Source organism: Callorhinus ursinus, unplaced genomic scaffold, assembly GCF_003265705.2.
Source record: "Callorhinus ursinus isolate GAN/ISIS: 27379988/994484 unplaced genomic scaffold, GSC_fseal_2.0 scaffold14, whole genome shotgun sequence".
In the NCBI taxonomy this organism is placed as follows: domain Eukaryota; kingdom Metazoa; phylum Chordata; class Mammalia; order Carnivora; family Otariidae; genus Callorhinus; species Callorhinus ursinus.
The window spans coordinates 28,417,579-28,445,286 of record NW_027397076.1 but is presented as its reverse complement, the minus strand read 5'-3'; the positions used below and the strand labels follow the sequence as shown (position 1 = coordinate 28,445,286).

Here is a 27,708-nt window from a genome sequence, read left to right as displayed (position 1 = left end):
AAACAATTTGAAAAAAAATTCTACCTATCTTATTAGTTTAATTTGTTTTTTATTGTAAAACTGGGAACTTTTTTTAAGTTCACTGGAGTCTTGGTAGCTCACTGGATTTTTTATAACCAGAAATTTCAGTGCTATTGTTATTGTTGAGCTCTTACTGTTAACAGTTGGTGCGGGAGCCTCCCTGGGGAATAATTCTGTTGCGCTCTCCAAGAGAAGTAGCCCTAATGATATAGAACTCTGATGGGTGAGTGAGCTTCTTGCCTATCCTTTAAGATTCATGCCACAACCTCAATGCTATAAGTCTGGCCAAAGCGATGGTTCAGATTTTACTGCTTTGGCTTAGGTTTCATTCTTATATTCATTGACAGAAAGAATTTGGCCTCAGAGACCATCCCTTTCATCAAGTGCCAATAGATCTTGCCAAATGTAAAGTGAGCTTTATTTTTTAGTCCACTGGAATCATTCAGGAAAGTTTTTAGGATTTTTTTTTTTGTTTTTTGTTTGTTTGTTTTTACATAGGTTCACACTTGCCCTTTTTTGTGCATAAGGCTTTTTACCAACATGTACAACATCTGTTTAATGCACTTTTTAACCTTTATCTAGAATTTATACTCAACTGAAAAACATTGAAAGTGCCAGACTGACTTAGTATTAGCAAAGCTGTCATGCCATTTGTAAAAAAGTAATAACATAATTGAATGAATTTGGGGAATCATTTTAGAAGTGAGAATTTAGATTAAGCAGAAGGATAAGCTGATGGTTACATGTGTTTTCTTTTCTGGCTTACCAGACTTTGTCTTGAGTAATGGTCAATATATGGTATTTAAGACCTGTAAATGATCACATAAGTTGCCTTTTTCTTGAATGTTTAGAAAGATTAAGAAAATCAAGCTCAGGTAATTTAAATCAGTTTCAATCTCTTACTTAAATAGCCACTTTATAATTATGTTTACTAAAAAGCTGAAAAGCATTCCTTTTTAGAACATTGTAGCCGCTATGCTTTATGTTAAGTCTTGGCAAAATTAAAGTGATTCTCATTTTTAGTATTGATTATGTATATTCATCTCCTATGCGCTGAGACTTCTTCCTTCACCTTGTATAACATACATTTATATGGGTGAATACAAATAAGTATAATTATACCTATAAATGAATGCACATCCAAAGCAAGCAGGTATAGCTGCCTCTAGAGAAGCAATAAATGGGTTCCCCACTGTTGTTCAGGGTAAACTGATATACTGATATAGTTCCAGGGGAAAAAACTATTGTAGCTGCAAGTTGACAACAATATGTTTAGATAAAGAAACAAACAAAAATACCCTTGTGATGTTTTCTGTTAGGGTTATTTCTTCAAAATAACCAGTTCTTCCTTATCAGCCCCTTCCTGGGTCCACCCCTACTCGAGGATTATATTTCCTGATCTACTGAATCAGGATGGACCATGTGATTTAATTTGACCAATGAAATGTGAGTGGAAAAATGACATGGGCCATTCCTGAGCAGAAGCTTTAAGAGTCAATGCTTGGATCTCTCATTGCTTGTCCCTCTGTCATAATATCAACATGTCTGAAGACTGGTATTGCTCTTTTAGTATGGGTCTTAGTATAAGGGGTACCTGGATCAGAGCTGCAGCCAACAGAGGGGACATTAATGTGAGCAAAAGTGTATCTTTGGTTTTGTAAGTCCTGGTGTTGCTGAATGTCCCCTAACCCAGTTGAATGTCCTCAACACAGTTGAAAAACACTAGTCTCAGCCTAGTAGTTATCAGTATCCAGAACCAGCAGTGTCTACATCACTGAAATATGTTAGAAATGCAAAGTCTCAAGCCCCTTTCAGACCTCCTAAATGAGTAGGGATGGGGCTGGGGCCCAGCAAGCTATAACTTACTGAGTCCTCCCAGAGTTCTGAACATTAAAGTTTAACCACAGGTTTAAGCTGATTGGTTCACAAGCTCCTTTGTATAAGAAGAGGGCATGATTATTGCTTTCACTTATTTTGATGTCTAAAGCATAAGAATTCCCTTTTTTGTGAATCTGTGAGACTCAAGAGTACACTACATGTGTACTTTAGTGTAATACATGTCAGACAAATTAAAGTTTTATAGCATCAGTAAACTTACTATAGTCTCATAACCTGGTAATTCACAGGGTCACAATAATTCCAAATAAAGAAAAAGACATGTATTGCTTAGGAATCCAGAGGGGAGTGGCATTTTGATCTTTTAAAAAACACTTTGTAAACTGATGTTTTTATAAGGATAATCATCAGTTTCTATGATGTGACATTCGTAACCTCATTTAAGCAAATTTTATATAAGAAATTTATTTTAAAGACCCAAGAATTAAGAATCAGTATTCACATTCACAGGTTTATTTGTTTGCTTAATTGCAGTTTCTTTTCTACAAATAATTGTAAAAAATTGCTTTTCATTTAATTCCCTTTTATATATGTGTGTGAAACAGATCTAGGTATGATCTGCCTTAAGGCTGGGCATAAGAATTAATTAGCTTTGCAAAGTAGGTTATTATCATATGTAAAAGTATAGGCAGTGTATATTATAATGCTAATTTTATAGTTGAGAAATTGAGCATTTCCCCTAGTTGAGGTAGGTAATATGAAGTGAAAACTCAGAGGTAATTTGATCATATTAGTTCAGAAAATGATAGGGACTCATCAGTTGGAATGGCCAAATATTTCTATGTATTTCTCCACTTTCCTCCTTTTCATATGGAATGTTTATGGACACAAAACCTCAAACAAATTTTTTAATACTTACCTCTAAATGGTACACGTGGTCCCTACTAGACCTAATAAGTATTTTAAAAGTTTTCCTAGGGCACCTGGGTGGCTCAGGCATTAAGCATCTGCCTTCGGCTCAGGTCATGGTGCCGGGGTCCTTGGGATGGAGCCCTGCATCGGGCTCCCTGCTGGGGGGGGGGCCTGCTTCTCCCTCCCCCATGCCCCCTGCTTGTGTTCCCTCTCGCTGTGTCTCTCTCTGTCAAATAAATAAATAAAATCTTTAAAAGAAAAGTTTTCCTAAAATTAGAATTTCAGCGTGCTGGTGAATATACACAACCAGTACAAGATAAATATAACAAATTTTCTGTTTTTATTAAAATATTAAAAAACAAAGAGCTGCTGCTGCTGCAATAGGTTTATGGACTAGACCAGAAGAAATGCTCAGTATCAAAAAACATAATGTGCCTTTTATATTTTTTGTCACATCATTATTTTCTGCATACTTGGCCATCAACTTTTAGTTATATGCTTTGAGTGAGAATATTGGGGGAAATCGTCTTATTTTCTTTGCTAATTTTTACAGGAAGAAGTCCTGATTTTTATTGTCATGTTAGGATTTTACTAAATAGCTTCAGAATAACAAGCCCCTGAAAGATGAGGTGAAGTCTTTCCCTTTAAAGCATTATCTGCCAGCCAGTGGAGAGTGTCATGCTACGTTTTTCAGGTCCTTTACACTCTTGAATTTGATTTGTGCTTTACAGCACAAATCCCAACATTCAGAAGGCAGATCTGCCTGCTTCAACTGCCTGCAGCTATCGAGAATTAGTCTGTCATTCTCTGAGTCGGAGAATGTGTGAGTGTGAGTGTGTGTGTGTGTGTGTGTGTGTGTGTGTGTGTCCGTCCGTGTCTGGGGCTGGGTGGCCAGGAGTGATTTAAATGTGCATAGGGTTAATAGTGTAGCATCTCTTTCAGGCTTGGCTTTGAAACCTGTGGCATTCTAGGCTGGACAGCCGTTTCCGTGCTTCTGTTTTAATTTAGCAGAATGTTTGCTGCCATGGCAGCCAGCAGCATCCACTGCAGCAGCAAGGAAGGGCCATAGATCTGAGAATGCAGGTGGAATACTAAAACACCAGCCGCTAGTGCAGCACCGGGCTTCAGTGCTTAATTTCTGCTCTTAGGGGGCTCCGATGCGGAGGCTGTATGTGCTGCACCGTGTCAGCTCATCTAGAGTCAGGGGCTGCAGACCTAGATCAGTGAAGGGCTGGTGAGAGGTAGGGGGAAAAAAAAAAAAAAGAAAGAAAGAAAACCATGAGAGAGATCGCTGGTGCCTCACTATCTCACGTTTGGGAACACAGAAGTGATAGAGGGAGATGTGGACCCATCGTCCTGCTGAGACATGTGATTGGATGAAGACTGGAAAACGTAGTTGGCTTCCCGTGCTACTTTCAGCTGGAGCAGTGTCTTTGGTGAACTCTTTTCTGCTTCAGATACACTCAAGCAAAATACTTGTAAGTACTGCTGATTAGAGAGAGAGAATGTGGCAAGCTCAATTGTGGGCAACTGATTAATTGTACTGTCGCTCTAGAGTCTTACATGAATGTTGGTGCCTGTTGGGGCTTTTAGTGAAGTGTATGTGTTAATTAAAACCAAAAAGGCCCGTTGCTCTCTCTGTGTAAAAAGACAATATGAAGTCCAGTTGAAAAGAAGAAGCCCCTGCAAAGAGCCATGCAGCGGCCGGCTGAACTCTCTGTGTTTCGGAGCAAAGAAGTAAGGAGAAAAGGAGCCTGCCTTCAGAAACAAAAGTCTCTGACCAATCTTTCCCTCACCGGCGAGGGGGAGAGGAGACCCACTGTGCGCATTTCCAACTGGTTTGGAAATGCTGCAAAGGCCAGCCAGAGAGAATCGGACTATGCAGAGAGGCGTTCGCTGTCCCGATTTCTCTCGCGCTCCGTGCAGTCCCTGTACCACACCGGTGGCCCGGGCGCCTGGAACCTCCTGCCTCCCAGCCAGTCAGGCAGTGAGGGCTTAGAGGACTGGTCTTCCAGAAAAGGCTTGGAAGGCGAGAGTGATGAAGAGAGCAGGTCCGAAGATGAAAACGTGTCCTCCAGGCAAAGCAGCATCAGCAGGAGCTGGGCTGAGGAGGAGGGAGAAAGCTGCCTGCGGGAAGGCACAGCTCATCTGGATGAGGATGTGATCCTCACAATGCTGGGCGACCTGGAACAGGCACTTTACACTGACTTGTTAGGTAAGTCTGATTTGTTCCCAAAAGGAGGATGGGATTTTAAGAAGCTGCCCATTTGCATTAGCTAAATAGCTTCCATTCTCCCAGCGGGATTTTTAAAACTCTAGTAACTCGAAAAAAAATTTTTTTTAATTACTTGTTGCCATTATTTTCTTTGTAAAGCTGAACTTTGAGAACAAGTCGTAAAGTCTATGTGGAGAAAATGAATAGCAGTAATCTGCCCTAGGCATTATTGGCCGGGTATCCAGGACATTCTAGACATCCGTAAAGGAGTGTTAATGTTTTAAGATTGCAAACATGTTTGTTACTTAGTAATTAACGGGACCTATTTATTGAATTTCCCTCAAGGTGACCTCCCCACCAATATGGAATGAACAATGAAGGGCCTCTTGGGTAAATTTTTTGTATAGTCAGTTTCTTCAGCTGCCTCAGTGGTATCCAAATAGATGCCCTTCATTTATACATCAGTGACAAGCACCATACATGCTAGTAACACTTCCAGAAATGCAGAGGCATCTTTTGACAGCTTTACTCACACATTGCTTTTTTTTTTTTTTTGGTGTTTGGCAAAAAATTATCCTGAGTGTGTACATTGTAATTATTTAAACTACTGTGTCAATGACTGTGAACTATTTTTATACTTTACAAAGTAGGCCTTTTTGATGGCATAAGTCTCAGTGATAACTTCTGACATAACCTTTAACAAGATATGAAGATATCTGAAGTAATTCTATTTTGTTTCAGTTTCTACTTTGCTGCCTGCCTAAATAGCCAAACTGTATCCATTTTAGTTGTTACGTTTCATTGAGTGTTCTGCCAAAGTGCATTTACATAACACAGTCCCTTCTTCAAAAATCCGTAAGTTTTAAACCATTGACCACCTCATATGTTGCTTAGATGTATGTTTACAAGAAAACTTCATGTAAGACTCCCCATATTGGAAAGAATTAAACCTCACCAGTGATCTCTTTGTTTCTGGTTCATACAACTGATGCTAAATGTGGATGTGTTTTTATTCTCTGTGTAGAACCTCCTGTTACCAGATGCTTGATGAGGCTTTCTGGAATCTTAGTGAACCAGCTTTAGAAGAAGAAAGCTTAGAGAGACAGCAGAGGCAAATATTGCTCAATTTTTCATGTCAGTTTGGCTTTAAAAGAGTCATGTTTCCACAGTTGTGGGAATAGTGATTTCTGAATCTGAATCTGAATACACCAGGTGCTCAGACACTGAAGAGTTACTTCTTCACCATTGTATGATTTCTGTGATGAACTGTTTCTCATGAAAGACTTCTATGCAGTACAAAAGCATGAGAGGGAGTCTTCTTAAGGATCTTTTTATTTTTTTTTTGATCCTCTGAAACTGCAGAATCAAATAATATTCATCTTTTGCCTTTGAAGTAGTAGCATTTATCTTGTTCTAAGTACCTTATATATAAGTATTCTCAAAGATATGAACAGAAAGCAGTCCCTGGGCAATATTTGATGGTTGCTCTGTTAAATTATACCATGCTGTATGTGGGTGTGTTGATGACATATGCCTTTTTGTGCATAAATAACTTGGAGCATTGCTGTCAGAGGGTAATCTCTCAATAGAAGTCTGTGTATTCCATGGTTTTTAAACTGAGCATCTGCTTATTATATTTATGGGATTATTCTTTTTACAGCTTCCCCCACTCTAACTTTTATGCCAGTATTCAAAAATGCAAGTGAGAAAGTAAGGAAGAATTTCTTCAAATAGTTGTGACATGAATAATCATATCAGGATAATGAAGCACTCCGATGCAATTTCTTAAATAATGATGCATGTTAAGTTGGTAAATATATCCAAGCCCAGAGCACATAGGAATTTCAGGATTTCTGCCACGTGCTTGACTAGATTCTGTTTCTGACTCAAAATGGCCTCTTCCAAGTTAATTTTTAGGCAGGGTTCCTTGAGTTCAACTCCTTAATCTTAAGCATCCTAATAGATCAGACTAGGGTCTGTGCTATAACTATATAAGAGAATATTTAAAAGGTAATTGGCCATGTTTTGGCTATTTTCTACCCAAAGTATCTGACTTAAGAGGATTTGAAAAATTTCCATCCAAATCACTGTTGGGGTCATCTATAAAATTAGGGTTCTCAAAATAAATCAGGCAGCTGGACTCTAAATAATAACATTTGCAAAGTAGGTGGTGTAGAGGACATAATTCCCTGTGAATCAGGTTCATTCATATATAATTTGACTTCCTATTAAAAGATGACAGTACTGGCAGTGTTAATTACAATGTATATAATTAAAGCCTAAAAAGCAAGAGCAGGACCACACAGATTAAGTGGCCCATCTATCCCTAAGCAAAAATGTAGAAGCCATTATTCTTCCTGAAGGAAGCCTCCTGAGTGTCAGATGGGATGGTAAGGACTTACACACGTTTTCCAAAATGGTATATTCTAGAATTCACTTTGAATTTTTAACATAGTTGCAAACTGCTTTCTCATTGCTTATAAAGTGTCCTCTTTAAGTTGGGCAAAGAGCAGGTCTCAACTGAGCCTCAGTGGCTTTGAGATTATGGAAGTGAGAGGAGATACAACACTTTTGTGACTAAATGAATTTATCATATGTATTTTTTTATGTTACTAGCTTTTATGTTACTAAATATGTCATTTTACTTGTGCTTTTACATTTGGCCTTTTCCGTTGAGACTCCCTTCCCTCCCCCAATCTTCTAGATATCATTTGGATACAAATTTATAGGATGTTTCAGATTTGTGTAATCCTAAAGGGGTTTGTAAGTGTATTTAATTGTATTTTGACTTTTGTGGGTCATTGAAAACATTCACTGCAATAAATTTTGACTTGGTGGTTATCTTCCATAACATGAAAGAGGCAGCAATTATGTTTTGCTCAATAAGGACTGGGAGGAAAAGGTCTGTTTGATTGTCATGAACAGTGCAGGGCCATATAAGTGAATAAACCAAAGGAGGAAAGGAGATTGTGGTTCTGAAATATGAGAGAAGCTATATAAACAAAAATGGATGCAGTTGGAAAAACCAAGGATCTAAGATGCCTGTTGGATTGTAAGAAGGATATTTATTTATTTATTTATTTATTTATTTATTTAGGTATATTTACGTATTTGAGAGAGAATGCACATGGGGGTGGGGAGGTGCAGGGGGAGAGAATCTTCAAGCAGACTCAGTGCTGACTGGGGAGCCTGACTTGGGCTCTAGGCTCTGTGTGGGGCCCGATCCCACAACCTATGAGATCACGACCTGAGCCGAAACCAAGAGTCCAGTGCTTAACCACCTGAGTCACCCAGGAACCCCAGAAGAAGGACATTTAAAAGCTGAAGATGTGAAAAAAAATTTAGTGAAATGGAATTTCTGAAAATACAATGTTCTTATAATTTATATTAAGAAAGTGTTGAAAATAATTCAAATATCAATGCTATTAATATTATGGCAGTTAAGTGGTTGAGATGCAATTTGATTACAGTGTAAGAGTTCTCACAGAGGGAAGGGAGCCAGGGACAGGGGACATGTAATGGTATATTCTTTGACCTTGTGTAAGGTCAATAACTATATTCCCTCCTCCCTCCAGTGAAGGTCATCTCAATACTTCCCTCCTTTAAGACTTGTCAATTCTTACCATCACTTAGAAACTTAGGCTTGTTACTGTATGAAATCTTATATTCTGGTATTGGCTTCTCCAATTTTGTCTCATTCTTCACTATTTCTTTTGCCCACTTGGAGTAAAATCTCTCCAATTACTTCTGCTTTTCCCTCGGCTGCAGTGATATTCTGCCCTTTAAGATTTTCCTTACATACGCCTTCTTTATCTTCAGGGGTTTACCAGATTACTTGGAAGTAAAAAGTGGACTTCTTCCTAGCCATTTCTCAAATATGCTCTATTTATGAGAAGGATGAGAAGAAGTTCCGGAGAGATTATGATTAGAATCTCAAGGGTTATTAACAGTTCTGAGTTTTAAAGTGATGTTAATTTATAAGGTTAAGGATTGCATGCCTTGAATTAGTGTAGGAAAATTTTATGCCATGTGCATGAGGGCACAACACCTATTTTTCTATCTTGACAATATATTAAGGACTTTTTTTATACTTTCTGAGTTTGAAGTAATAATGCTACTGTTAAGCATATTTTAATCATTCGAATATTTTCTCAATTAAAACGTAGAGATTTACAGACCAGCAGCAGAATGGTGGTTGTTTTGGCAACCAGTGGGGATGAGGAAGAATGAACAATGTGGTGATGGGTGGCTGAAGAAGAAAATAGAGGAATGGGCAGTTGGTGTCTTCCAGTCTCTGGGGGTCATGGTGAAGGTAGTATAGATTGTTCAGTTACCTTCCACAGCTCCTAGGACCACTGGATGGAAATGAAAGGGAGGCAAATGAGTCACCCTCAGAAATGTTTTCACAACTAGACCTGTCCCCTGGTAGAAGGAGTCATGCCTTCCTGGAGAGGATGCATCTCCAGCCTTAGAGGTTTCAGGCAGAGGCACATGGCTATCTCCCAAGTGAGGCATAGATGAGTTTCCTCACTGGCTGAGAAGTAAGGCGAGACGTTCTTTGAAATCCCTACCAACGCTATGATTATATTATACATGTTAAGTGGGTGTATTTGCTGTATATATTTTTTTAATCTGGCATGAATTCTGTGGAAGAGAATGAAAACGTTAAATATCTACCGGTATTCTTGAAAAAGACTGTAGGAATGCATCTTGACTTGTCTGTGCGACCGTTTTCATACAGGAGTTTAATACATGCTCTTTCCTACCTTCACTTTCCCCTGATGTTTTTCCTTTCCTTCCATTCCCTTCTCTTTCCCACCATCCCCTTCCTTTGCCTTCTTCTCTTCCCCTCTCCTTCTCATACCTTCTCCCCCCTTAACCCATCCATTCCCCCTACCTCCCTTCTTCCCTCCCTTCCTTTCCTCCTTCATCTTTCTTTCTTATTAAAATTTCTTGTACTTCCTCTACTGTCTCCCCATGTTCTTCTCAGTATCCAGATAGACCAGTTACAAACGGCCACTGGCTTGGAAGTATTACATGTCCATAATCAAACTGGTTTAATGTCACCTCTGCCTCCAAATGATAGGTAGTGGTTGAGCAAGGCCAGCATTTGTCACCCGGGCAAAGCTGCTGGTTTCATGTCTGTTAAACACATGCTGGATTTAGATGCTAGGGACTTTACTGGAACTCTAGTGTCACAGGGGGTTGCTGTGAGTCCCTGTAGAAAGTGGAAAATAGTTAAAAATAAAGCCATCTAATGTTAATAGAAGACTTACAAAGGTATTGCTTCTATTAGAAAAGGCCACTATCTTATTCCCCAGAGTCCAAATGTTTAATTGCTACAAGGTAAGTTTATCTTACTATTCTGATTAGACCTAGAAATAGGTAATTATGAGATTAATTAGGATCCAAATAATTTCAGACTTTTAAATTAAGCTCAGTAATATGGAGTACTGTATAGTATATTTCTGAATTAATCACTGTCACCTTGCAATGATTAAGGTCATGGATCTACAAAGTATTATTGTATTATCATCCCTCCTGATCAATTATTACTTGTAATGTTACATTTGTTTCTATTCACATTTTATTGAATGTGAATGTAGAAAGAAGAATTATACTTTTCAGATAGTAAGCATTTGGAATTTCCTATTATTATATTTTTAAGGAGAAGAATTTATATTACTTATCTATGTATACAATTATTCTGATATCAGTAAATGACTTGATTGACAAATATATTATTATGTTACTTTTCTAGGTGAAGACCCTGAAACAAGGAGAATGAGAACAGTTAAAAACATAGCAGATTTGAGGCAAAATTTAGAGGAGACTATGTCCAGTCTTCGTGGGACCCAGATAAGCCACAGGTTTTTTTTTTTTTCTCAATTCTATATATCTTTGGGCCAATAAAGAAAAAAATGACAACCAAGCACTTAACCTCTTATAAGGATAAAGAAATAATTGAATTTTCCCTTACTATTTTCTCACTTAAATTTTACATGACATTCAGCTGGCAACTTCTTAGCACATACCCAGGGACTTTTTTTCTCCCATCCATCTCTTCTTCCATAGTGTGTCCCTTTCAAACTGAATTAGCTCCTGAAACTACCAGCATCACTACCAGGTAGATTTGCATGCCCGTGACAAACAACAGTGGGCAGAAGTTGCAGTTGAAATGCATCTGGGGCAGGAGTGGGGGCTGGGGGGTATAGAGAGAAACATAATTGTACCCAACCTCCAGAGTAGTTCTGGGAAGCTTTTGGAGTTAGGTGAAAGGTTTGTTGAAACTGTGAAACACAATTTTGCTTTATCTAAAATGAGACAATGGCCTTTCTTTCAAAAGCAAAACAGCAAAATGACAAACTTCAGATGAATGCTCCATCCCACAGTTTGACATCTGCAGAGGTGTTTTGCATCTCATCATGAAAGCATAATTTGACTTTCATGAAAATGACATACTTCTAAGAAATGAGTCAGCCCTAGCCTTTCCAGTCTTCATGTATTCTTGCTCTATGATCCCAAGTCAATCCGAGTCTAGGTCTTTCTTCATTTGTTTGCCAGCACCCTGGAGACAACATTTGACAGCACTGTGACAACAGAAGTGAATGGAAGGACCATACCCAACTTGACAAGCCGACCCACTCCCATGACCTGGAGGTTGGGTCAGGCGTGTCCTCGACTTCAGGCTGGAGATGCTCCCTCCCTGGGGGCTGGCTACTCCCGCAGTGGTACCAGCCGATTCATTCACACAGACCCCTCGAGGTTCATGTACACAACACCTCTCCGTCGAGCAGCCGTCTCTCGACTAGGAAACATAACCCAAGTTGACATGAGTGAGAAAGCAAGCAGTGACCTGGACATGTCTTCTGAAGTTGACGTTGGTGGATATATGAGTGATGGTGATATCCTTGGAAAAAGTCTCAGGGCTGATGACATCAACAGTGGGTAAGTGGCCTTGGTCTCCACCAGCATTATGCAAACAGGGAAATTGGTCTACTAAGATGCATTAGCTGGAGAAAGAGTAATTAGGTTAGCTCACAAAGTCATTAGAAAATGTGATAAATCGAAGGTGGTTTCGGGGTATATCAGACCTTCTTCTGCTCATTCATGAAAAGTAAAATATCTAAAATTTCTATAAAATCTTTTCATTGTAAGCCCTTAAGTCTTTCTGTTGTTAGCTTAGAGAACCAAATGTGCCCTGTGCTTTTTGGAGTGATTTTCACATGCTTCTTAAGTCACAGATTTTGTAGTGAAAGACATGAGAAGGGGACAGGAGGAGTTTTGCTGAGCTGCTGTTTTTTTTTTTGTTTGTTTTTTTTTTAATTTGGCTTGTCAAAGCTGCCTGTAACTTCTTTGAAGACAAATATTTTCTAGCATTCTTCAGTTATGCCCCTCCCATCTAACTTGAGGGAAAATCATTTAGAATTAAGAGTTTCGATCTCTTTTGATGGTGTCAGATTTAAAAAAAAATTAGCCCTGTTTTTCTTCTGTTTTCTATTATAATCCCCAAAACTGTTATGATTATAAAACTCTTAAAGCTTTTGGCAATGTGGAATTTTTAGTTCAATCTGAGAATGAGGCAATAGGATACTCTATTAAAGCTACTTCTATAAATAATTGTAATTCCTTACAGATACAAAAACTGATCCTAACTGGCCACAATTATATAATGCTTGGGAAAGGTGAGACTTGCATTAGAACTCACATTCATCTGACTTCAAAACCCCTTGGCTCTGTAACGTAAGGAAAAGCTTCCCAAATCAATTTTATAATTTTCATGTTTTCCCAAAACCCTAAATTTAGTGCTTTGACCTACTTTTTGTCCTTATACATCTGAGAGGACCAGTATCAGAAAGCATTCTTCTATATGAGTAACCCTTCCTGACTTCATTCATGAAAGAAAAGAAAAGAAGAAAAGCTTATTTGAAAGGTGACAGACCTAAAAAAATACAGAAGAGCTTTAGATCAGATGTATAGCTCTGCTGTGATATCCTCAGATCCAGTGCTTTTTTCGTTGCCCCTTCCCAGATGGCTAAATTCCAACAATTTAGATTTAGGAAGACAGATTGCAGTTTAGTTAGGGTAGGAAGTGGTTGAGATGCCACTGGCATCAGAGTCCAATTTAAATTCCTTTCTACGATTTGCTATCTGTGGACTCCTTGGGGGCTTTATTTATCCAAACTCTTTTTTTGTTTTCTGTAATAAGGATAAAATTGCAGAATCTCCACAAAATTATTAGGAATTAAGGAAATAACACACAAAATTGTACTTACTCAAAGTCTGTCACAGTATGAGCGTTGAGCAGATTTATCATCAGCATCATAATTCCATTTATTATCATTAATAATCACGCTAATTTGTGGATGTTATTGTTATCATTTTTGTACGTATTAAATACCACCTACAGGGGGTACCCAGTTTGGGGAACATGATGGCAGCACAGGAACATCAAAGGCATGAACTTTTTCCCCCGTCTCTCCCTTTTCTCACCCACTGTTTCCATTCTCACTCCTATCCCCTCCTCTTTTCTTTCTTCATCTCTTTAAATGAGAGCATATGTGTTTTTATATTCACTACTGGATGAAGATTTATTTTTTTAATTTAAATTCAATTAATTAACATATAGTGTATTATTAATTTCAGAGGTAGATATCAGTGATTCATGAGTCTTATGTAACACCCAGTGCTCATTACATCATGTGACCCCCTTAATGTCCATCACCCGGTTACCCCATCCCCCCACCTCCCTCCCCTCCAGCAGCCCTCAGTTTGTTTCCTATGGTTAAGAGTCTCTTACAGTTTTTCTCCCTCTCTGATTTCATCTTGATTTATTTTTCCCTCCCTTCCCCTAGGATCCTCTGCTTTTTTTTCTTGAATTCCACACATGAGTGAGATCAGATGATAATTGTCTTTCTCTGATTGAGTTATGTTGCTTAGCATAACACCCTCTAGTTCCATCCATATCATTGTAAATGTCAAGATTTCATTTGTTTTGATGACTGAGTAATATTCTGAGTAATACATCTATATATATCTATATCTATCTATCTATCTACACATATATATATCACATCTTCTTTATCCATTCATCTGTTGATGGACATCTTGGCTCTTTCCATAGTTTGGCTATTGTAGACATTGCTGCTATAAACATTGGGGTGCAGGTGCCTCTTTAGATCACTACATTTGTATCTTTGGGGTAAATACCCAGTAGTGCAATTGCTGGGTTGTAGGGTAGCTCTATTTTCAACTTTCTGAGGAACCTCCATACTGTTTTCCAGAGTGGCTGCACCAGTTTGCATTCCCACCAACAGTGTAGGAGGGTTCCCCTTTCTCCACATCCCCGCCAACATCTGTCATTTCCTGACTTGTTAATTTTAGCCATTCTGACTGGTGTGAGGTGGTATCTCATTATGGTTTTGAGTTGTATTTCCCTGATGCTGAGTGATGTTGAGCATTTGTTCATGAGTCAGGTGGTGAAGTGGGGTGGAATCCTAGGTGGGACAGTGTGGTCTCAGGACCCTCGGGGTCACAGGAAGACTGGGGGTGCCTGAGTGCATCAGAGTTCTCAGGCATCAGAGCGAGGGAGCCGGCTGCAATCAGCGAGCCCAGGAGTGGGCTCTCAGCTTGGGGTTGCCATAGACCACGAACCGCAGCATGGTTGATGACTGCTCTCCGAGCAGGGGCCCAGCCAGTGGGAGAACCGCAGAGAGAGCCCTCTCATTCCCCCTGGATAAAGATTGAATTATATACATAAATATACTATATTTATATACACACACATATATATGCATATATTAATGTATACACACACTCATATATATACATATACACATAACACACACACACCCACACAGGCAGTCAATCCCATTATTTGCAGTAGTCACCACATACACTGAATTAGTGAATACCGAACCACTGCTCCTAGGGGAAATACAGATGTACTTCCTGTGAGCTTTGGGTCACAACATTTTTATCAGCTCATCAGAATATAATCTTGTCTTGTGTGTATTTCAATTTAAAGCCACCTTATTTGTGAAGTAATATATATTGTAGATTCATTAACATTGAGCTCACGCCTTCGCAGCACTGTAATTCATGCCTGAATGAAGCTTATCTAACACATAGTTTTCCATAAGACACCACAGCCTTCCTACACTTAGGAACACAAGAACACCTCAGCACTACACCTGGGGGGTATTTTAAACAGCAGAATCTCCAACAGGGAGCACAAAAATGTGGCAAACGTGGCTCGCAAGAGCCTGTAAAAAGGACACATTGGCAGTAGGAAAGCTGAATCAAGGGGGCAGAACGTCACCTTACTTGACTTCAGCTGGGAATGTCCTCATGGGCAACTCAAACTTCTCGCTGCTCTGTGCCTGTCCATGAATGACCATGAAAGTGTTGCAGTTATTGATTTGCAAATTTTAGCAAGTAAGCAAATGTGTAAATATGGAGTTTGTGAATAATGAGGATTGTCTATTTCTTTATACACACACAAAATGCTTATCTGGGGGAGAGAAAGCATATCCTGGGAGCAGTTTAAATCAGAAATCAGTGGAGGGTAGGTACTATGGTGAGCGCTGTGAATCGTATAAGACTGATGAATCACAGACCTGTACCCCTGAAACAAATAATACATTATATGTTAGTAAAAAAATTAAGGAAAAAAAATGCCTATGCTCTGCCACTTCCAATAGACCTGGCCGGGTTGAACATATTTTCCCAGATAAGTCAATCCCTGGCAGCCACCCCCAAGATGAAAGGGGGACACCAGACTAAACAATGTTTGTAGGAAAGACAGGAAGTGGGGGAAAAAAAGACATCAATGGACATTGACAATGCAATGTGTGAGTAATTTCAAACTTTCATACAGATAAAAACTTAGCCAAAAGTTCAGAAGAAGGAGAAAGTGCTAAATCCAGGCATGAGATAGAAAGATAGAAAGATTACACTCTTTGATTTAAATAGCTATTGAGGAGGGAAATACATTAAGAGAATATTTGTAAGAAAAGTAAAAATATTGTAGAAAGAATGTTGTTCAGTGAGCTTGACTAAAATGTAATTTTCAAAATCAGAGGGACAATTGGATTAGATGACATTCACTGACCTTTCCCTTAACCAAGATTCATGGAATCTGAATATTTAATTTTGAGACATAGGGTCTATAGTGACAGGCCTCAATAACATTATGCTAAGAAATTTAAACTGTGTACTCCAAGCAATGGAAAGCACCGTTTCTTAAGGTAGCCACAGAATAGGGCATGATGATGATTTTTGAAATTCCCCTTTAGGGGAAATCTGCAAAATGGATTGAGAGGAGAAGCTCTGGTGGTAGATTTCAGACACTACAGCAAAACTTGAGGTCCAGGGTCTATAGGCCAGAAATATGGGCGTAGCCATGATGGGGATGAAAAGAGCGAAAAAATTGATATGGGCAATACCACAGAGGAGAAATTTACAGAAATAATGATAGAGTATTCACAAGGGCTTGAGAGAGGCAGTGAATTCAGATAAGATGCCCATTTTGTAAGCACCGGAGATAAGAAATTATACCTTTAGAGAAAATAGGCAGAAAAGAGACAAATTTTTTTTTTTTTTGAGAAAGAAGAGGGGAGATGATGAGTGTAGAGTTAGAAGTGTAGAGTTGGAGACATTGCCCTATAAATTGAACAAGCAGTAGTTTTTCAGGGTAGAGATATGATGGAGAGTGTGGTCTCATATAGAAGATAGTAGAAATTGTGGGAGACGTGAGGACTTCTGGGTAAAGAGAGAAGGATCCTGAGCTGAAGTATGTATGTGTGTATGTATCCAAAATATATTTCTGAGTTCATCCTGTATGCCAAACAACATTATGGGACTGTGTGTACAGTAGTGAGCAATATAGACAAAGTGCCCTGTGACTCCCATGCTAGTGTTTTTTATATTTTTATGGTGCTCATTTGTTCAATGAATGAATGACTAATATATACACATGTTTGTAAATAAGCATGTGTGTATACATTCTTAGATTAGTAGTTTTTTCTTAAGGCAATTTTTTAAAAAACTGAGTTCTATATATAATAATATATATTACAGGCATACCTATACTCAGAAGCATTTTGTATTTTCCAGGACTCTAGCGATATTAGTTAACAGTAACTTCTGTAAACAAGAAATCTCAAAATCTTATAACTTAACACGCAGTTCATTTCTCCTTCATATAAATCCCTTGCTGGTGGCTCTGACCTTCAGTTGGGAATGTATACCATATAGTCTCTCAGAGAACAAGATTGAAATGAATAATTCTGCTACTATCCTACCAGCTTTCCAGGCTCACCCTGGGCATTGGTATTCAACAAGCAGGTGGCAAGAGAGGAAGAATCTTGGTGTGAGAATATTTTATATGTACCAGGCCTACAAGTGGTGCAGATGACTTCTACACACATTCCTTTATCTAAAACGGCTGGATGGCCACATCTAACTAGAAGAGAGGGCAGGAAATATGGTTCAGCTGTATGCCCAGAAGGAAGAGGAAGTTGTTTGATGAGAGCTGGGTAGTTTCTGCTGAATTTACTTGTGAGAAAAAATAAAAAAGTTATGTCCATTGTCCTTCCTACTTCTTTCATGCTTCAGTGGAAACCCAATTCAGACTTCTGTTCATTTTTGTTCCCTATCAGTCTTTCACATAAAGTCTTAGATAGTTTCACACATGAGCCCATTTAAATATGTATCAGTGGTCCACGTGTTTTATGTTGTCACCCATATTCAGTATATTTAAAAAAAAATAAAACCTACAAAAAACCCATAAACCCTGTATGAAAACTTCCCCTGATGATGTTGACCTATTGGGCATTAGACATTTTCTCTTTCCTGCGGCAGAGTACAGCTCACTGAAGTTTAAGAATGGCTCAGAGTTCTGTGCCCTGGGTGGGAGGTGAGTAGGCATGATCGGCAGGCAGTATGGCTGGTCTCAGCTCAGCTGTGATTAGGGGGTGTTGTGTGGAGGATTCCCCATGGTGTACTGCACTTCATTGCTCAACAGTTTACACAGAAAAATTATTGACATCTATAGGATGTAGCCTGATACCTCAGCCTAGAATTAAAAGGTGGGAAGATAAGAGGGCTAGAGACATCCCAGGGGAATTTTAATTTGATGATGTTTTAAGTGAAAAAAAAAAAAGGGGCATTGAAACATCTGTGCTACAATTCATGAAAAAATTGAGTCACAAAGTTAATTTTCTGTTCCCAATTTAAAAGTATGTTTCAGTGATTAAAGGGACAAAGAGCTCAAAAGACATAGTAATTAATGAAGGTGTTTAAGATTTTTTTTTCTCATGTAACCATAAGGAATGTCATGAAGTGAATGGGAATGCTGTTTCATTTTCTCACATACCTTAGAACTCAGAAAACTAGTTAATCGGCATTCTGAAAATTCAAAATTTCCTGAAGCATGTAAAGACTTATCTCTTTCTTCTCTTTTTTGAAATTACTTTACACACTTGGGGATGCGAATCTGCCAGTAATTAGGAATTAGTCAGAGGAAGTCCTCTTACTTATAATGAGTCTCTGAAAAAGTCTCCATTTATGAAACAAAAAAGGAACTTGCTGGAAAATTGGGGAGAAAGTTAGATACTTTAATTGGGTGGAAATTGAAGTTATCTGCAGGTGTCACAGTATAAATAGTTGGGTCACAACATAACCTAAAATTCTACTTCAAGTCATATGGCCCAAACACAAAGCAATTGAATTCTGGGAAATGAAATTTTTAAAAGGGAAGGTGAATACTTTTATCCTTCTCCCTTGTTCCTCCCTCAGGTCACCCTTAGTAAGCTTGATGGTGTGAAGCATGTCCACCATTGGGAAGGGCAGGGTTAACGTGTTGGGGTGAAAGAGTTTACATGGCAAACCACAGATTCCTAATCGGAAGGCTTCTACTAATTTCATATTCAAGACAGGAGCAATGGGGGCATGGATAGTTTAAGTGACTTTAGCTGGAACTCAGAAAATTAGTTAATCAGCTTCTGGGAATTCGAAATTTCTTAAAACATGCAATGCAGTGAATATGGTGATCCTGGTGGAAAGATAGCTGGTAATACTAGCCAACGCTGACATAGCACTTACTACGTGCTAGACAGCGTTCTATGCATTTGACATTTGTTGACTCATTTATGTCTCACCATGACTGAAAGAGGTAAATATACCATTACTACCTCCATTTTACAGATGAAGCAATGGAGGCATGGATAGTTTAAGTGACTTTAGTTGGAACTCAGAAAATTAGTTAATCAGCTTCTGGGAATTCAAAATTTCTTAAAATATGCAATGCTAGACTTGAACCCAGCAAGAGTAGGAGTCTGTACTCTTAACCATCATGGCAAATTACCCTGTGAGATTGTCTACATGTCTACATGTACACATTTCTTTCCTAGGATTTGATTTTTTACAATAGACCAGAGTTTCCCAGCAATCTTTCATTATAAGTGTAGTTGTTTTTAAGCTAGCATGTGTGATCTAGGGGACAGTAGTTAATATTATCTGTGCTCATCAAAAAGAAGATGCTGAGCTGTTGTGCCTTTGAGGTTTACGAAAAAAGCCTATGTGTTCATGTCATTAAAAAATAGCTAATTGTAACATATAGTGGCTGATATGAAATTTGAATGTAAAAACACAGAATTCTAGTAAGTTATGGTGCAAGCCTAGGTTTTGAATCTTCCCAAATCCCCACAAAAATAGACAAAGCTACTAACCAGCAAAACTAAAAAAAATCACGATCACTCTTCACTCATAAAAGTTGATGACAAAGTATCATCTCAGCCCCCAACTATAAACAGCTGAGGACAAACATTCAGAAGCCAAAGGATGGTATCAGTGTATCAGCGTCTGTTTCGGAAGAAGCAGAGGTAGGCACTGGGGCATCTGGTAACACTGAGAACAGAAGAACCCAAAATAGCCGAGAAACTGACTGGAAAACACACAGGGCATTTGAAGTCAGCAGCTGAAGCTGGAGGGGTTTTGACCACTTGACCAGCCAGGGAGAATAAGGGCAGAAGGTCATGTCTGCGGGGAATCGAACAGTCTAGATCCGATGAATTCATTCAGCTGCCCAACCACAGCCCCCTTCCAGGACAGGACCCCACACTAAGAGACATATTCTGTGAGTAGAAGCAAATTGAACAAGATGTGGCAATAAAGGTGAACATGAGTGAAGTGAGTGAACTGGAAGAAAGTGAGAGATGGAAACAGAATCCGAAAATCTCAAAAAGCTAATTAATGCATTTCAAAAACACTATACAAAAACAACAGAGGCAGTTACTGTGTGAAGTTGAAAAGGTATCTAGTTTCTTTTTATTCAGAAAAATGAATTTCACATAAAAATAAGCAGGAGAAAAGTATCAGGATAAAACCCCAGAGAGGCCACAAACATATGCCACACATATAACTAATAAAGTATTAGTATCAATGAGGAAAGAAAAAAGGAAAACAAAACATAGCATTGAATCCAATAGAAAAATGAGCAAAAGGAAGTGAAATAAGTCAGCCAGAGAAAGACAAATACCATATGATTTCACTCATATGTGGAATTTAAGAAACAAAACAAATGAACAAAGGAAAAAGGAGAGAGAGAGAAACCAAGAAACAGACTCTTAACTCTAGAGAACTGACGGTGGCCAGAGGGGAGGTGGGTGGGGGGATGGGGGAAATAGGTAAAGGGGAAAAGAGTACATTTATCATGATGAGCCCTGAGTAATGTATAGAATTGTTGAATCGCTATATTGTACACCTGAAACTAATAGGACACACTACATGTTAACTAGATTGGAATTAAAATTCTAAAAACTTACTGTAATTTAAAAAATGAGCAAATATTTTTATAGGGATGTCATATTTACTGGGTTATGTATATTTATATCACTTAGAAAGCATTACAACTGGTTACACATGACATAGTAACTACATTACCTGAAATATGCTTGAACATTTTAAAATGGACTTTCTAATCAAAATCAGCATTTTTTTAAATTTAAATTCAATTAGCCAACACAGACAAAACATAAATGGCTTATAACTAAGTGAAAACATGATCAACCTGCTTGGTAATCTGGAACTTGTAAATCAAACCAAAGTGAGAATTCTCACCTATAGGCAAGTAGGTGTTTATTCTGAAACTCTTTTGAAAACTATTTAGCATTGACTAGTAAGGTTAAGTATGGGTATGTGTCTCTTATGACCCAGTGATTTCCTTTCTAGATATAGATCTTAGGTAAGTTCTTGCCTGTGAGCACAAAGAAATGTGGGTACACAAGTGTTCCTGGCAGCAAAGAAGAAAAACAACTCAAATATCCATAATAGTCAGCTGGATTAATCAAGAAATGCATTTGTAAAACGGAGTAGTAAAACTATACAATGAATAACACAATGGTACACATGAAGATAGATAATTGCAAAAATGTGATTTTGAGTGAAGGAAAGAAGTCACAAAGGATTACACGTAGTGTGACTCAGTTTATATAAAGTTCAAATCCAGGAGATGCTAAACAATATATTTTTAGGAATACACGCCTATGTGACAAAACCATAAAGGAAAGTAAAGAAATGCTTACAAAATTCAGGACAGTAGATATCTCTAGAAGGGAGATTTGGAGATGTGAGTGGAGGAGCCTATATGGACATTGAAGAAACTGGAAATGTTTTATTTCTGAAGCCAGGGAGTAGGTGCATGAAAGTTGGTATTATTTTTATTATTATTTGATATGTACTTTTATACCTGATACACCTGCAAAAATATGTATTTCCCTATAAAGTTTTTTTTTCAAAGCATGGAATTGCTATGATGGTAAAGTTGTATATATTTCTGCTCATTGAGAAAGTAGGATTCAACAATATAAAAAATAAGATTTTTACAAATTCTATTTCAATGAATCCAGACATAATTAGAGCATAATGATGCAGATTCACAGATTTGAACAGACTCTATCTTTTTTCTTTCAGTTTTTTTTTTTATTATTATGTTATGTTAACCACCTGAACAGACTCTATCTTATAATAGCTGGGGGTGGTGAGTGACAAGAAGGAGTGATATATCCGGATTATGGATTGGGTGGATGGTGTCCATCCCTTTGGCCATCAAATCATGCACAGAAGGAATATGAGCTTTAGTGGTGAAGTTAATATATGGTCAGTTTTTGCTGTATTTGAGGCGCTTATGAGAAAACCACCTATCTATGCCTTGGATGCAGTTTAATACCTTATTTTAGAGCAAGGTGGAATGATATGGCATAGAAATATTAATTTGGATAATAGAAACCTAAAGTAAATGCCATGAGTATGCAAATTTGCCTACAGAGAACGAAGCAGGGTGTCAGGGGAAGTGAGGAAGAATGAGGAAATGCTCTGTGAGACTGTTTTTTTCATGTGAATTCTATAGAATTTGAAGGTGGCTAAAATTATTCTGAGACTTTCATAGTTTGAGGTAATTTATTTTTTTGTCAGTAACCTCACGAGTTTCTTCCCACCTCTCTGTACCAGTCTTCCCAGTGTCTATTAACTCTTCTTAAACTCATCTTGGCTGATGGTTTTGAAGTTTAGATATAACATGATTAGGAAATCATTTTTTAAATTTTACATTATTCTTTCAAAATGATCCCCTAAAATTGATAGCTCCCAGACCGTAGTATAATTTTTCTAGAGAAGCTATAAAGTTCATGTTCTTATAAATTTTTAAATCCTTCAGAAAGAATGAAAAGAAGGAAGGATTACCAAGAAAAAATTCATATCAGAGATTTGTCTGACTTGTGTGATGCCTGCATGTTTTGTTTTAATTTAAATTCAATTAGCCAACATAAAGTAGTACGTCATTAGTTTCAGATGTGGAGTTCAGTTATTCATCAGTTGCATATAACACCCAGTGCTCGTCACATCGCGTGCCCTCCTTAATGTCCATCACCCAGTGACCCCATCCTCCCATCCACCTGCCCTCCAGCAACCCTCAGTTTGTTTCTTAGAGTTAAGAGTCTCTCATAATTTGTCTCCCTCTCTGATTTCCTCCCATTCAGTTTTCCCTCCCTTGCCCTATGATCCTCTGCTCTATTCCTTATATTCCACATATATTGTGGATAATTGTCTTTCTCTGATTGACTTATTTCACTCAGCATAATACCCTCCGGTTCCATCCACGTCGATGTATAAGATTTCATCCTTTTTGATACCCACGTAATATTCCATTGTACATATACCTCATCTTCTTTATCCATTCATCTGTCGATGGATATCTGGGCTCTTTCCAATAGTTTGGCTATTGTGGGCAGTGCTACTATCAACACTGGGGTGCAGGTGCCCCTTCGGATCACTGCATTTGTATATTTGAGGTAAATCTCTCATAGTGCGATTGCTGGGTTGTAGGGTAGCTCTATTTTTAACTTCTTGAGGAACCTCAATACTGTATGTTGTCTTTTAAGTAACAGAATCATGGTTCTGTTATGAAAATACCCTACCAACATTCAAATGAGAGTGTGTCTGTGTAAACGGAGGAACTATAACTGAGTATTTTTTTGGTTCAATTAATACCTGTTGTAAGGCTATTTGATATTAACTAGAAAATTGAAGGGCCCAAGAAAAATGAATATCCTTTGAAATGCTTCCTGAAAAAATAGGTTTTTTTCTTAATTTACGGAAGTTTTAAACGTATGTTTTTTTTTTTTTTTGGAAATTAGTTTTCAAGACAGTTGACCTTTGTCTATAGAACTTACTCTTCTGTAAGTATTGAATAATTGAAAGGTTATGCTTTTAATAGAAGTGATCTGTCATCTTATCTCTTGTTTTCATGCAGCACCATCATGGGTAAAATTACTGAAATCAGCTCTGATGCTTTTTTTTTTTTTTTTTTTACAATATGGAAGCCTGTTGAATCCAGCTGAACAAACGTAATATCTTTGTTGATCCCCAGTTATATACAAAACACTTTGCCAAACAATTTTGGAGATACACAGATGAAGAAGACAGACCAATGAAACATACATGAAACATAACATGTATACATTGTTACAACTTCCTCCAGGGTAAAGTTTAGGATTAAGCATGTTGGTAGTTTAAAAAAGGGGAGGGAGGATTTGCCAATATACACTTTTACTTTACCAGGAATTTCCACACACTCCGCCCTACAAGTCAATAAAAACATTTAGATACCAGTTGAAAACAGTGTGGGAAATATGATAAGAAATTGGAAGTAAGGATAAGCCCTGAAACACACCACCAACGTGGGGCAACTGACAAATTAAAACACAGGAAGAACAAATATCCCTTCACTCTTTGTTTAATTTAATTGATGCTCCTAATCATGAATTAGTTATAAAAAAAAAGTTAAATTATGTCTAGTATTTCTTATTTAAAAGAGTGTATCAGTGTTCAATACGTTTTGGAACCAAAGTCCTCCTTTATTTTTTCTGTTTTGGTGGGATTAAATTCTTTAGTGATCAGGAAAACTCACTATGTAGAGTCCCTTATAAGGATAATGCAGTAGAACTAGTAGGTGTTGTTTTGTGTATAAAATTCATCTGTTTCCTTTTCAAAATATGTGGAAGAGACTTTGTGAATAACAAGTAGTTACCTGTTATAAGGTTCTCATATAAAGAGCTCTGTGTATTTTTCCTTTATCATAAAATCTACCTGCAGATTTTATTCTTCCCATTTTCAGAGGAAGAAATTGAGGCACAGTTTAAGAAACTTTTTCAAGTTCCTTCAATTAGTAAGGACAGAATTTATTGATCTTGTAAGTAATTGGCCAGTTTCATAATCCTAGCTTTATTTGGTTAGTCTTCAATATGGTCATGATTAAATATTTTTGATTACAAAAAGTGAATCAACTCAAATTTGCTTAAGCAAAGTAGGGACATGATTATAAAGAAGCAAGAATATCTCTTAGAACCCAAGGACAAGTTGTGAAGTTGAAACCATGGGGCCAAGTGTCTCTGCTTCCTTTTGTGCCCCTAGGTCATTGTTTTTACTTCGCTGACCAGCTTTCTCTGTGGCTCCTTACATCTGCTGGAGAAAAACACATCTCCTGGGCGTTCGTTATCATCAACTCTCTTCACGCAGAAAGACTGAGGAGAGCTGCCTTTTAATTCTAGTTCTCCAGAAAGAAAAACCTGATTAGCCCAGCATAGGGTAGGAGATTAAACAATGTGGCCTAGTCCCCTGCAGCCAAGGACGCACGATTACCAATCGTAATCCAACTGTTGGGGTCTACCATGCCTGTAGATGGTGGTGGTCCTGTGATGGCAAGGAAGTTCTCAAAGACACGGAGTGGGCCAGACAGCAGGGTCCTTCACTTCAGATAGTAATGCATGGCGGGTAAGATCATTCTGGAGCCCACTTTCTAGATTTATTTCTTAGTTCTGCCATGCCTGGTTGAGTAACATTGTGTTACTTACTTACCCTTTTTGTGCTTACTTATTTTCTTTCTCTAATGTGGTGATAATAACAGTATTACACGTAAGCTATTTAGAACAGTTCCTGGCAACATTGTAAACATTTGATGCATCTTGGCTATTATTTTATCCTTGTGGCCAATACATTTTACTTGCCAAATAACTTAATCTAATTTTAAGTTTAGTAATATTCCATGACTCCTATGACTTTCAATGCTTCAAAAATGGTATTTACAAAATGAAATGATCTTGCTCTTATTTTTCAAATGTTAAATTATCTCCAAGCTGTTCAAAATTTTGATAACAAAAGGGGAAAAACATGAAGGTTTTACATAGGATAGTTATTTGTTGTAGTAAGGAAGATTGATTTCCTAATAAACTTGAAAAATACCCTAATTCTTCCTGGTGAGTAAAATGTTTATATAGAAAAAACTGTAATAAAGCACATTTGCATAATTATTGAAAATTGTGAACACTGTTTATTAAGTTAAATTCTACAGGTGAGATCATTTAATTTTCTGTTGATTAATTACACATTTATTTTCAGGTACATGACAGATGGAGGGCTGAACCTGTATACTAGAAGTCTGAACCGAATACCAGACACAGCCACTTCCAGAGACGTCATCCAGAGAGGAGTTCATGATGTGACAGTGGATGCAGACAGGTAATGCTATCAGCATGTACAATGGTGAGAACATAAAGCAATTTCATAAATGAGATCCCAGGAGTTTGACAGTATAAGTCAAAGGACTTTTTATTTCAATATAATAACTATTTTGAAATATTTTAAAAAACTAAACTGGTTTTTCTTACAAGACTTGTTTAGCTCTATTTACTGCATTGGTGAGAATATTTAACAACTTTCAGTTACGTGGCAGCAAATTTTAACATCTGTAAAAGCAAAATGATACACATAGACTTATATTCTTTCCTTGGAAAGAACTCTGGCTAATGTTTGTTTTGGTTTGGATATTGTCAGATTTACCTGGAGGCTAATGATATAAATATAAAGATTAAAACATAATTCAAATTATCAGGTATAATAAACTTGATGCTTTTCTTGAGGGGTTTGTTGAGAGCATACAACTCTTGCTTTAGGCTAATTTTGTTTTGTAATTGTTTCAGATTGTTTAAAGGTATGTGTGTGTATGTGCATGCATGCATGCATATTTGCTTCATATGCTAGATATGATTTTGCTGGAAGTTGTTATGTCAATTTGATCAGAATCACTGCTGTTAGAGAATATTGTTCTTGTAAAATAATATTGTAAGACATCCTTCTCACCTGATTTTGCCCTCTCTTGACTCAAAATTTTGACTTTATTCATCAGGAAGGGGTTGCCATTTCTTAAACTATGATATATCATTACCTAGAGTGGTTCTTTACTAAAGTCAGCATTGAGTAAGAGGACAAATGTTGTGACTCAGTGCATCCACATTCTGAAGTTAAGAACTGTGCACAATTCATTGTGCATTTTAACATAGCCCACTCAAAAGGCTTGAATTCTGATATTAGTCGTCAGTTTCTCCTCACTCAAATGCTGTTGATGTATTGGGGGGGGGATTTGGGGCTCTAAATACTCTTTAAATAGATAATCAACTAGCCCTTCTATTTTTATCTCTACCTTCATACCCATTTACAGAAATACCACCGATTTTTAAATATTTGGGGTCTTCTCCAGGATAAGTAGGCTCTTTCTCAGCTTTTCTTATCATGTGTTCCAGAAGCCATGCTCTCAGATCTAGGGTGATGGTATGTGCCTGGTATCCTGCAGTTCAGAGACCCCTCCATAGGGTTAGGGTTAGGGTTGGGGTTAGGAGTGAGGGGTTAAGGGTTTGGGTATGTGCCTGGTATCCTGTAGTTCAGAGACCTCTCCGGAGAATAAAACCACGGACTTCGACTGAGGTGAGAAGAGACATGGCAGCCATCTTCAGAGCTGAGGCAAGGAGGAGATTTGGGGCTCCAAATGCTCTTCATATAATGCTGTTGATATTTTCACTCCTGTTGGCCAGAGGACAGTTTCCACTAGGACGCTAGGATAGACATGGCTAGTCTGTAGACCAGGTTTGTGTGAGAGAAGCAGGAGGTTACAAAAGGATTATGAAAAACTTTGACTCCCCAATCACCAGCATGAACTCTTCAACCATTTTCCCTTCCTGACTCCTTCAACCAGCCTGGACTCCTTTCTGTTCTTGAATCGATGCTTCCTCCGTCTGGAATGCCCTTTTCTACATTCGCTGCATTATTTCCTCCATCACAACATTCAATTTCAGCTGAATGCTGCCTTCTCAGAGAAATGATTCCAGAGAGGC

General features: G+C 37.9%; 1 protein-coding gene across 4 annotated transcripts in view; it reads left to right on the top strand.

The window, feature by feature from the left end:
* NAV3 (neuron navigator 3) overlaps positions 1–27,708 on the top strand; it is a 350,025-nt gene that overhangs the window by 185,158 nt on the left and 137,159 nt on the right. For 3 of the 4 annotated variants that reach the window (XM_073900615.1, XM_073900614.1, XM_025881299.2), the window contains exons 10-12: positions 10,746–10,854; positions 11,549–11,932; positions 25,940–26,059. In XM_073900615.1, coding sequence (XP_073756716.1) covers positions 10,746–10,854; positions 11,549–11,932; positions 25,940–26,059 — 613 coding nt within the window. Of the gene's footprint in view, positions 1–4,038; positions 4,985–10,745; positions 10,855–11,548; positions 11,933–25,939; positions 26,060–27,708 lie in introns of those variants that run through there. The other variant, XM_073900616.1, reaches the window with a different exon arrangement.